Source organism: Mugil cephalus, chromosome 15, assembly GCF_022458985.1.
Source record: "Mugil cephalus isolate CIBA_MC_2020 chromosome 15, CIBA_Mcephalus_1.1, whole genome shotgun sequence".
In the NCBI taxonomy this organism is placed as follows: Eukaryota; Metazoa; Chordata; class Actinopteri; order Mugiliformes; family Mugilidae; genus Mugil; species Mugil cephalus.
Window position 1 is genome coordinate 10842031 of NC_061784.1, and position 12242 is coordinate 10854272.

A 12242-nucleotide genomic window follows, 5' to 3' on the forward strand; every position below is an offset into this window, starting at 1 on the left:
ATATCATTTTCCTTTTAAAATTACATTTATTTGTAATCACATTTAAAATTGGAATACGCTGTCTATGACCCAAGCGAACAAACGGTCCTTTCCTCCAGATCGCACTCAAACAAATATTTTCACTTCAAGTGAAACAATCTGTGCCCCTTAAAATATTTTGTCACGCAACATGTAGCCCGATTGCCATGAGGAAATAAGAAAATACAGGTGTTAATGCTGGCGATATCCTCAAACATTCCAGTTCTATTCACTTTGTGCTGAGATATATCAATAATAAAGTTTACGAAATAGAAATCAGTGGGCTATAAAAACATGTCGTTAAGAGGAATTCAGCGCAAGGCAAAATCATTAATATCATTTGGATGCCTTTCTGTTGTTTTTTACAATGCAACCTAACACTATATGGCTACATTTATTTTTTTCATGAATATGTCTTTATGGAATCTTTTACAGGTTGAAATCCCTGCAGAACCTCGAGCTCCGTTAAATGATCCTTTTGTGGCTCATTACTCTCGGAGCTCCTAATGCTGCTCTACTTTTTTCCATGTTGTTTTCTGACTGCACTGACCTACATTCATGACTACTGTATCAACTGGTGGGGAGCAGTGATATACGGCACACAATAGCTCATGCTTAACAGACACATGCACATTTTGTCTTTTAAGTGGCTGCACATTCATGTACATGTACTGATTCATTGTTTAATAAAGCCGAACTGATCAAAGCCAGAATGAAAAAGCACCTGGACGATAACTACGGCGTGGGCCAAGTCTAATACGATGTTCGCAGGCCTCGTTCCCAGAGAGTGCAGCTGCTGGAAAGAAAATAGTCTTTAACAGGGTGTACTTTCTTGGAATGTTGCGTTTGAGGAGAGTAAAATTTGTCAAAGTGCCTTTTCTCCAAACACTTGTGGTGCATTTTCTGGCAATTACAATTAGATTCCAAAAGCTGTCAGTGAAAATTACACTTTCTCAACAATTGAGAGTTACACTTATGCGCAGATTTTCAGTCATCCAGTTCATGATAATCCTGAGCACTTGAGGAAAAAGCAACTGGACTTATTTTTGTTTCCCTGACATCATTTCATCTCTCTTCCAAAGGGCTTTTTTTTCAGTAGTAACTGTTTGGACAGTGAGAAATTAAAATGCAACTCACGGGTTACGCATGCTCTTGTAATACTTAGAGATGTTAATTGGTCTCAACTTGTCTTTCATGTGTTGCATCTTGAGTGTGCCATGCAAAAATTGTCTTTATAAATCATTCAGCTCTGAATAGGTTTTGAGATCCTTTAATCACTTTGAAGAGAACGTAAACAAGAGTGAATGCAAAGGAGATAGTGGACACTCAGGATTTTGTGTGCATTTGTTTTGTTAAATTAATATTTCATCTTATAAGACATGGGCTTTTAGTTGTGAATGACTATTACTTCAAGAATGAGTGGGATGAATGGGGCTTTATTGTGCATTTCTCCCATCACCACTGTCTCTCAGACCGTTGCTTTATAACAAAACACAGACACAGATATCACACTGCACCAAGGATTTCATAGAGGGCTTACATCTTCTCCAGGGGATATACTTCTGTTCCAGACAGATTTCTCCCAGATTTTAAAACCCCTGCAAAGTATGTGCCTGTTGGAGCTGGATCTGGGCCAGTATCAGCTGGGGAGATTGTTGTAGGCCATGTGTGTCACTGTGTAGTAGCCCCCGTTAGTGAAGGGGTGGGCTGCAAAAGCAGTTTTGGGACAGCAGGCTGTAAACACAGCTGTGTGTGGAGGTAAATGTAAAAACCAGGGCAGCAAGTTGGTTTGTCCACAGTCAAGTCTACATGTTTTCTTTATGTGGTTGTCTCTATATTATAGGATGAATATATATATAGACCATTGCTGTTATGAGTACAATTAGTCCTAAAATTAGTACTAAAAGTAAAAGATTGTTTGTGCAATTCATCATCACCTTTCATTTCAAAAGAGAAACAACCTCATTTACGCCACAGGAGCTTCTATCTCTGGGTCTTTCTCTTGCACCGTGTCAAAATCCTTCTGTACATAACAGCAATAGAGAAACACCGCTATGCAAACATGTGCTATCCATAAGGAATAATCATTTTGTAATTATTCAGCTATATCAACATCATATGCCTTAATATTTTTATATAAGCTAGATTAACTGACTGGAGTTTGGCTAGAGCTTCTGCGACTATATAAGGGTGGCGTTAAGTTGTATGTGCACGGTTCAAGATGTTTCCGACCTCCCCGCTCTTCAAAGTTAATATTTGCAGCCCAGATCACTTGGAACACGTTAAACTTTAATTACTTCTCAGCTCTTCCCATGAAGTCTTGGTTTGAAAAGAAAAAAGAAAAGAAAGAAGTCTGAATCCAGTTTGTCAAAAGAGATCAGTAGGAATTTATTATTTGCTTTAAATACATGTACAGCTCCTTTTTTGTCCTGCCATTGCTCCTCTGATCAGTCAATGGCAGACAAGTCAAGGTCCTCCAACACAGAAATGTTTCTGAGACAGCATGTTGTGCTGGAGTTTGGCTCATGGCATGAGTAGCTTTTAGCTGAACCAGTGCCAGCCTCGCATGAGGCAATTTGCACGGTAATGTTGAACTAAGAACAGAGGTAGCAGCCATTTCTTGAAAACAAGAGGACATCCAATCACTGCATTTTAGAGGATTAAAAACAGGCCCGAATGATAAATACACGAAAGAACAAGAAAGATGCTCGTAAAGCCGTTGGCCCCTCGCTGCAGTAACGTGTTGGTAGAAGTGATTCTAGACGGTGAGAGAAAATCAAGAAGGTGCAGATGAGTTAGACATATGCAACCTGAAAACACCTCATCATGTCGCTGGAAATATTGATGCATGAATCATAAAAATCCAACAGCACATATAAATACTGCACTGGTTGCTAAATCCTTGTACATTCATCATTCATGCATATAGGCTTTTGCTTCCCGCTTGTCTGGCTCATATGCTACAATTGTCAAAGTTAAGCAGCTTTCCTATGCGAATCTCAGCCTGGACCCTGCATCTTATTTCCATTGTGCTGAGAGGAACAACTTCACAGTAAAAATGCAAGTGAATGACTGATGTAAGTGACTTAAGGAAGCACTTTTTTTTTTTTTTTTTCAAAGACACAAAGGTGACCAGCAAATTGAGTTGTCCCTGAATAACAAAGGGAATGTGCTGTTGTGCATAGGTGTACCACAACAGAGTGCTGAACTGTTGGAGAAGCGGGCTTTTAGATTGAAGATTTTTATCAAGTTGCCTGTTTTGGATTTGGATTGATCAACAATTTGACAAAAAAAAAAAAAAAAAAGAAAAACTCTTAATTTAGCAACACAGCACAGGGTGAGCTGCGTTTGGTTTCCTACTGTTAAACTGTGGCAGAAAGTCCTCTTTTCATATAAATAATAGTAAAAACACAAACGCCCTCTCACTCACATCCGAACTGTCACAAGAGTCTCTAAAGCCTAGGAGAGACACACAGTATACGTAGCATAACCTGCATACATACAAATATACATATACGCAATACACACAAAAAAACCCAAAAACCTCTCAATGTGGAATAATGGATCTGAAATCATAAATTTATATAAAAATATAAAAATAAAAGTAAAATCAAAGGAAGCGTCATCTGAATTGTGAGAAAAACATTAAATCCCATTGCTCTTCCACTTTGTGATGCATTGGCAATTCAATGAACCTGTCTTCGTGAACACACACTGTCTGTCTGTCCATGTGATTCACGACGTGTCCATAGGCCGTTTCAAAATCAGCCACTAGTTGAGTTTAATACTGAAGTGTAAAAATGTCCACAGACACAAAGAGAGGGACGAGGTCCTTTGCTCTCTGGCCAGCCAGCGAGGTAACACGAAAACTACACATTAATCTATCTACACACTAAGGGATCTCTGACTGAAGGGCATGGTAAGTGCACATTCCCATGAAGAGGTCAGGTCACCTCTTACCCCCGATCAGTTCATGAAGACCTGCGTCACTGTGAAAATGGAAGGGTGGGCAGCTCCTGTTAAATCAGGTACACACACGCTCCTTTGTTTCCTTACATCGCTGCCGACCAGTGGAAGAATGCAAATATTCTACCCAGAGTACATTTAGTAGGTATTTGTGAGTGTTTATTGCTCAGAATTTGCATGGTCAGACTCTTGAAACAAGCGCCTCTGTGCGGGCGTTTGTAATGATGATGAAGACCATGATTTCTGAGAGTGACAGTACAACTGACACCCATTTGCTTTCTTTTGTTCCATGCCAAAGAACGTCAAAAAGGATGGTCTGTCATGCTTTTTGAGATGTTTGAGATGTCAGTCTTAAAGTTAAAGTCATTTTTCAATCATATTCTCATCTCATGATCCGGACTCTGGTCCAATGAGGGCTCCCTGGTGCTGATCATGGACGCTGAGGGTCCTTGATTGACTCCAAACGGAGACACAGCTGGAGACCGAGCTGCCAAAGGGGACAGAGAAGGGGAGAAGCTTGGGGACATTGCTGCTGATGAAATGGACCCCTCATGACTGATAGGGGACCTGCGGAGCGAAGCCAAGTGAGGGAATGTCCGCCCAATCACTGGGACTTTTGGGGGAACTGACATGGCCCCTGGATGGGCCACTGATGTGATGAGTGGTGGAGGGTCAATTCTAGGCTTGGGATCAATTTTGGGCTTTGGGTGGAAGGGCTGGCGAGGGTTCTGGCTCTGCTGGGCAGTTTCGTCTTTCAGCCTGGCAATCTCTGTGAAGACATTCGCGAGAGGTTGGAACTGAGGGCACCAGTTGAGAAGGTAATCCCAGTTATAGCTGCCGCGAAGCTCCTCATCGCTGGCAACAATAGCTGTGAGGGAACCATCCACAGAAGGTTTACCATCCTCAGGGAATGCATAATCCTTGGGGAGGGATATGTTGAGACCACGGCCCACTCCCAGGTAACCACCTCCCTCGTCCCTATAGACCGGGAGTTGGCCAGAGAGCAAGGTCCCACTGAGACTGCCACCCAGTTTCTTCCCTTTGAACCAGGTGCTGCCCTCCAAAGCAGCAGGCTCACAGGAAATATCTGAGAGCTGGTCAGCATCCTGTTGGATTCCAGAGTCTGGTCCTCTGGCTGAGATGTGCTCCTGCATGGAGGAGGTGATGGAGGCGACGCGGGGGTACTCGTTTATCATCCTGATCTCATCATCCTCTGCTGCCTCTGCCGATCCCCTTCCACTGGAGTGAGAAGGATCCAATGAGCCTCCTCTGGTGTAGGGACCACCACCGGCCCCACCCTGATCGCTGGCATAGCCTGGTAGGGCCTGGTGGTAGATCCTGTCTCCTCCTGGTCCTGAGTTGCAATCGTCCAGTTTCTGCAAGGCAGTTCCTGAGGTCGCAGTTCTATTTCCTGTATCCTGGGCTTTCTTCCGTCTGCGTGACTTGACCAGGAACACCACAACGGCCATTACCACAAGCAATATGATAAAACCTAGAGACGCTGCAATTATGCTAATTAGCAAGACATTGACATCGGCAGCCAGGCCAAAGTTGGTGTTTGAGACATCAATAGAGACTTGGGCTGTAGCAGTACGGGACGTATCTAGAGGACTGTGAGCTTTCACATCCATGGTCATCAACCTGGTTTCTCGTTTATTCCGTCCTGAACCGCTGCTACTACTACTACTACTGCTGCTACCTGAACTGTCCAACTTGAGGAAAATCACCCCAGTGGTTTTGTTCACATCAAAATAAGGAGAGATGGAGGTAAGAGAATAGAGAATGATACCATCGACCCCTCCATCCTCATCGTTTGCTTGGACCTGGCCGATGCTCTGGCCTTTCTTGGCTCCCTCGGGGACTTCAAAGGAAAAATCAGAGGATGTGAAGAGTGGGTCATATTCATCCTCACCCGTGACAAACACCTGTACAGTCACAGTGGCCGAATGGTTGCCTGAATCTACTGCCATGGCTATAAAATTGAAGGAGTTGACCTTTTCAAAGTCAAATGGGATTTTGCTTCTGATTTCTCCTGAATTGTGGTCCACGGCAAAGCTGTCTTTTCCTGCCCCAGACCGCTCCACCATGAAATACTTCAGCTGGCCAAAAACTCCTGTGTCGTGGTCTATGGCATGTAGAACAGTCACAGCTGAGTTTGCTGGTTGGTTTTCTCTGATGCTGGCAGTCAAGACTTCAACAGGAAAGAACGGATGATTATCATTTACATCTTTGACCTCGACCATGACAGGAGCCAGCGCAAAGTGGCCCTGTCCATCTGTGGCTTGAATAATGATGATGTGGGCAGACTGGTGCTCCCGATCAAGTACACGCTGGAGTCGCAAGGCTCCAGTCCACTGGTCCATGATAAAGAGGTTCACCTCATTACCAGAGCTGATAGTATACTGGACTTCAGCATTGGGAGTTGAGTCAGAGTCTGTGGAAAAGCAGATAAAAACAAGGTACATTGAATTAATTAAAAGAACTAGTTAGAATTGACAGACAACTGCATAAAAAGGAAGATATTTGCTCACCTGTAGCAGTCAGCCTAATGATCTCAGTACCAGCGGCAGCTCCCTCACTTAGTGACACGGTATATTCTGCTCGGCTAAACACTGGAGGGTTATCGTTCACATCTGCTATGCTTATTACTGCAGCAACACTAGAGCTTCTCTGGGGCACACCGCGGTCCGACACCACCACGGTAAGGTTGTACAGTGGCTTGGTTTCAAAGTCAAGCCCCTCGGCCAACAGTAGAGTCCCAACGGTCTGGAAGCCCCGTCCCTCCAGGAACCTCACACTGCTTTCAATCTGGAAAGCGTTTCCTTCATTCCCGTTGGCGATAGCAAAGTCAAAGCCGCAGTTTTCTCGAGAGAGGTCGCTGTCAAATGCCTCAAAAGTCAAAACTGTTGACCCTGGGATGGTGTCCTCAGGAATTGTAGCCCTGCAGACAGAACAGTAAGTGTGTGAGGACAGCTGTTGAGGCTAGTTGGGAAGAAATAAAAACTCGCATATAAACTGACCTGTAATCCGACTGGTGAAACACGGGAGCATTGTCATTGACGTCAGAAATTTGTACTTGCACTGTAGTAAGAGAGGAAAGCGGAGGCGAGCCTCCATCACGCGCTTCAATGACAATGCTGACAGACGGACGTTCAGGGTCAAACTCAGCTCTGTGATTGATGAACAGTGTTCCTGGATACAGAAAGCAAAGACAGAGATTCAGTCAAAATTTTTCTTTCAAAATGTGGTAATCTTGCTTGGATTTAAAACTGCTGGTGGTAGGAAATGTAATACAGGGAAAAAAATTATTCACAAAAAAGCCAAGTGCTATGTACCATTGGTGGGGTCAATGTAGAAGCCCTCCTGGGTTGACGAAATCACCCTGTAGGTGATCCTTCCATTCTCTCCGGAGTCCCTGTCGGTTGCTGTTACTGTGATAACCGCACTTCCTGGTGCTGTGTGCTCAGGCAGAGTAATCTGGAGGGGAAAAAAAATACTGAGCATGAGGACAGAAGAAACAAAACAGGCATCAAGTGATCGCATAAAAAGTGTGATAAAATTCCCAAACTTGCGGCAAGGAGGTCAGCACTCACTACACTCTGAGGGGAGTTTACATTTTATAATGCAGTTCCTGTTTTTCCTGGGTGAGCGAATGCTGAGTTCACTTCCCGAGACATAGCAGTAAATATTATATACACTCATCTCCACAACTTCTCCCCAGTCTATGTTAGGTAGTTAACTTTTATCACCCACACTGTGCACAAGTTGGGAACGTACTTGTGTGTTTTTACAGTGTATGTCACATCCAAGCGTGCAATTTCAAAATAGTCTGCTCGAGAGAAACAGTTTCTGAAGTAAATTTATTTTACTATTAAACTTTACAAGGTGTGAATATGCCAGAAATTTAAACCCAAATTCTGCATTTCCTCAAGTGTGTGCTTCCCCCCCCCCCCTACTGTATTTATAGCGAGTATTAAAACAAAGTAACACAAATAACAATAAAATAATGAAAGTTCACAGCTTTGACTTAGGGTATATACCAACCTACCTGATAGAGATCCTGCGTGAATGCAGGTGCATTGTCATTAATATCCTCCACCACTATCGTGATGTTGGCCTCAGTTTGGTGTTGGCTGTCCGTGGCTCTCACGGTCACGGTGTACCACGTCTTCTCCTCAAAGTCCAGAGGAGCGGTGAGTGACACGCCCCCACTGTAGCGGTGAATCCCAAACTTGCCTAAGGCTGTTGGGTCCAGCTGCAATGAGTAGGACAGGGCAGGACTGGAGTCGACATCGTTTCCTGTCACCAGAGTGATCTCTGTGCCAATCAAGGTATCTGATAGAGAAAGGAGTTGGAGGTAAATCTGTTAGTTGTGTTTTATATTGCATCCAGCACAGTCATGGAGCCTAACTGTTTCTTTTTTGCAAATATAATGCATTTGCTGTGAAGTGACATATATACGGCACATAAACAGAATTTATTTAAAAGTAAATACTTACTCTCTGGGATGCGGATTTCTTGGGGCAAAGGAATTGTGGGACTGTTGTCATTCTGGTCAACAATGATCACAGTCAGCGTGGCGGAGCCAGCCAATCGCGGACTTCCTCTATCAGTTGCTGTAACTACAAGCCTGTGGGGGGGGGGGCAGAAAATGTCTCTTTTTCTCTTATAGTATTTGTAATTGCAGAGAAAATGATGTTTATCTACTGATTATACTGTATTTGTATACCGGTAACAGTATATTTTTTTGAAAGCAATGTGCGCAAAGTAAAAACTTTAGTGAACAGGAGCCCTTTTATTGAATTTGAAAATGCAGCTATGATACATCTGGCATCCAGATATTGGTTTGCACTGATGCTTATAACTTAAACAGACTATGTAAGTTTCCTAACCAGCTATCCAAACACAGTGTGGCTGAGTGAATATTATTCATAATGTGCCACGTCTAATTTGTTCCTCATGTTTACGTCTATGTAAACATAATGGAGCTTGTGCACACTACATTGCAGCAACACTTATTCCACATTGAAAAACAGATATCAATTCTAAAAACATGCACGTGAAATGGTTCTTAAGGTGGTTTATTGAAACCACAGATCTGTCCTCACTTGGTCTGTGTGAAGATCTCACGGTCCATGATGGCCGCTGTGGTGATGCTCCCTGTCACAGGGTCGATCTTAAACAGGCCGCTCATGCTTGATGATTGGATGGAATAGGTCACCTGACCATTTTGGCCCTGGTCCACATCCTCAGCGACCACCTTAGAGAAGGAGAGGAATTCATTTACTTTTTACCCTTAACTGCACCAGAAAACCAAATACCCGTATGACTTTGCAACATAGTGCAGGTTTTCTGCTCTTGGGCACCTGTATGATTGGCATTTCATATCCCTGTGCTTCTTTCATGTAGGCCACATAATTCTGCAGCTGGAAGCGAGGAAGGTTGTCATTGACATCCTGCAGGATCAAGTTAATAGCCATGTAAGATGTGGAGGACACGGTATCAGCCTTCACGACTAGACGGAGTCTGGGAGTGTCTTCAAAGTCTAAGCCATTGGAGCTCTGAACCCAGATTTCACCTGCAGGACATACACATAAGAAGAAAATGAAAAACAGAAGATCAGGACAAGATTATGATACAGGTTCTGTTGTGTACACAGTATTTTTGATAATCAACATCTCATTAACGGTCTGAATACACATGTAAAGGAAAACACTCTTTAAAAAAATGTCCCTGAGAATTTAACCTGTTGAAGAGCTGATGCTGAAGGCCTTCTTTCTGTTCCCGCTGAAGAGGCTATAGCTGATATCGTTACGTGTGCCATCTGGATGTTGAGCCTGAGCCTGAGCCACAGCTGTGCCTGCATTAAAAAAAAAAAAAAGATATTTGAAAAAGATGCTTATAATGCAAAATTAATGATTCAATTTTATTTTAATTCCTGATAATACCGCCCAACCTTTTGCTGCGTTCTCCTGTATGCTGACGTCCCTAGCAGTCCTTGAGAAGCGAATTCCACTGTACTCCACCTCCTTCACGTAAATCACCACCACCCCCTGAGCAGACTGCGCTGGGCTGCCCTGGTCCATGGCCTCCACTATCAGGGTCCTCTGAGCCTGGGTCAGCTCTCCCAGCGGCACGGTGGCCTGGATCTCCCCAGTCAGGGAGTTGATACTGAAGCCCTTCACGGGGGCGGCAAATCGATAAAACACAGAACCGTTGGCTCCAAAGTCTTTGTCCTCAGCCTTCATGGTGGCTAAAACCCGATGGGAACGCCTGCTGGACACCTCGATGATCAACGGATCTTGGATGAAGAAGGGAGTGTTGTCGTTGACGTCTAGGACGGTGACCGTGACCTACAAGTCATGCGGGTTACAGGAAAAACATATTGCTATAAATGAGCACAAAAAAAACAACCTCCTCCTAATAAATTCAAGGGACTTACTTGAGCAGAAGTGTTCCTGGGTGTAGCCGGTGAAAGGTCAACAGCAAACACCTGGAAGCTGTATGACGCCCTTTTCTCCCGGTCCAGAGGGGCCGTCGTGGTGATGCGGCCAGTTTTGTCATCCACCGTGAATGCACCATGTGCCTCCCGGCTGAGAAAATACAGGACCTTCCCATTCAGTTCGTCATCAGCGTCTGTGGCTGACACCTGGAAATTGAACAATTGCACGTGAGATGTTTGGAAAAGACAAACACGTGTATCGAATCATCGTGGCTTTTGTTTCTACTCACCTCCAGAACTTGGGATCCCTGTTCTGCGTCCTCTGACACCTCCACCATGTAGCTGCTTTTCCTGAAGACTGGGCTGTTGTCATTGACGTCCATCACTCTGACTTCCACTGTCACGGTCGCGCTGAGAGCAGGGCTGCCTCGGTCCGAGGCCACCACCTGCAGGGTATATTGTGCCCTTGTCTCCCTGTCAAGCCCGCGAGATGTAGACAGGGCTCCTGTGCTGAGGTGCAGTTGGAAATCTCCATCAGGGTCTCCGGCTGCAGGGAAGAGGATAAAGAGAAGTGTTTAAAGATTCATGCTGAAGACCAGAAAGGGCGGATATTTGTACAAACTGTGCTTCCAAGCCAAGTTATGAATTTGCTGTACTTTTAATAGGACAATGTCAAAAACTACCATTTGCAGACATTAAGAGTCAAGCCAAAAGCAATAGGCTACTTCAGTACGAACAAACCCTGCCTGCACACTGTCAGTACAACTTCAGATAGCAGTGAAAATGTTTCCAGGTGTCCGTTATAGTTATCTGTCACCACTCTCTAAATTTAAACTTGGCCATTTTCAGCTCAGAAAACAACAAAAATGAAGGAAATTTAACATTTCCCTCAGGATATTGTTAATTTCACAGTGGACGCGCCCCGGAACAGCAATTACAGCAATTGTGGTGGACTAAATCACTCTTTAAATTCAGCCTAATAAAATACTGGGGTTAGACACACAAAAGCTGTTTCTCACCAGTGATTCTGTACTCCAGCTCTCCACCAGGACCAGAGTCCGGGTCTGTGGCCTTGAGGAAGCAGAGCTCCACAGGCGCCTGGTTTTCCGGGACTTCGAGTCCATACCACGACTTTGCAAAGTCCGGAGCGTTGTCATTCACATCCTGCACCTCCACACGGACAACAGCCTTGGCAAAGTTAGGAGGCAGCCCTCCGTCGCGCGCATATACTGGGAAGAAATGGAAATTATTGAGCTTTTTAGATGTTCAATCTCAAAAAAATGAAAAGATTTCGAACTGACAAACAAAGTAGTACCTGTGAGTGTGTACTGATTCTGTAGCTCTGCGTCCAGTTCCCTTGTGGTGGTGATGGCTCCCGTCACAGGGTTGATGACGAAGCCTTCCTCTGTCACGCCTCCATATGTTATTAGGCCATTAGAACCTGAATTAAGACAAAAAAAGATGAATAATAAATAAATAAATAAATAAATAAAAGTCTGGGCGCGCTATGAAACTGGCAAAGAGACGGCATTAAATACCAATGATATTAATGAATCCAAGGCCGCATGGGTCTGGTAGCAAATCCTAATGAAAGCTCCAGAAACACAGGGCTCTGGATTATGACTGCAACCACACTTTTTCATTACCATGTGCTTGTGGTTTGGTTTAAAGAGATTTGGTTTCTCAAAACCATTTATGTATCTCCATTGTTTAGTTACATTGCCTTCTAATTGGCTTTGCTCTTTTACTGTTTCTATTCTGCGAAGAATTTTGGATCCTTTTATACTTGTGCTCATATCTTGATCCCTCTTTTCCT

General features: G+C 43.9%; 1 protein-coding gene across 1 annotated transcript in view; it reads right to left on the bottom strand.

Annotated features, from left to right (window-relative positions):
* Positions 1 to 2376: 2376 nt before the first annotated feature.
* LOC125020817 (protocadherin-16-like) overlaps positions 2377 to 12242 on the bottom strand; it is an 83419-nt gene continuing 73553 nt past the window's right edge. Inside the window, 14 exon segments of the mRNA XM_047606339.1 lie at positions 2377 to 6418; positions 6516 to 6925; positions 7005 to 7176; positions 7320 to 7461; positions 8033 to 8319; positions 8484 to 8614; positions 9093 to 9244; positions 9351 to 9562; positions 9731 to 9844; positions 9941 to 10337; positions 10427 to 10633; positions 10717 to 10973; positions 11446 to 11655; positions 11742 to 11867. Coding sequence (XP_047462295.1) covers positions 4359 to 6418; positions 6516 to 6925; positions 7005 to 7176; positions 7320 to 7461; positions 8033 to 8319; positions 8484 to 8614; positions 9093 to 9244; positions 9351 to 9562; positions 9731 to 9844; positions 9941 to 10337; positions 10427 to 10633; positions 10717 to 10973; positions 11446 to 11655; positions 11742 to 11867 — 4877 coding nt within the window. The 3' untranslated portion in view covers positions 2377 to 4358.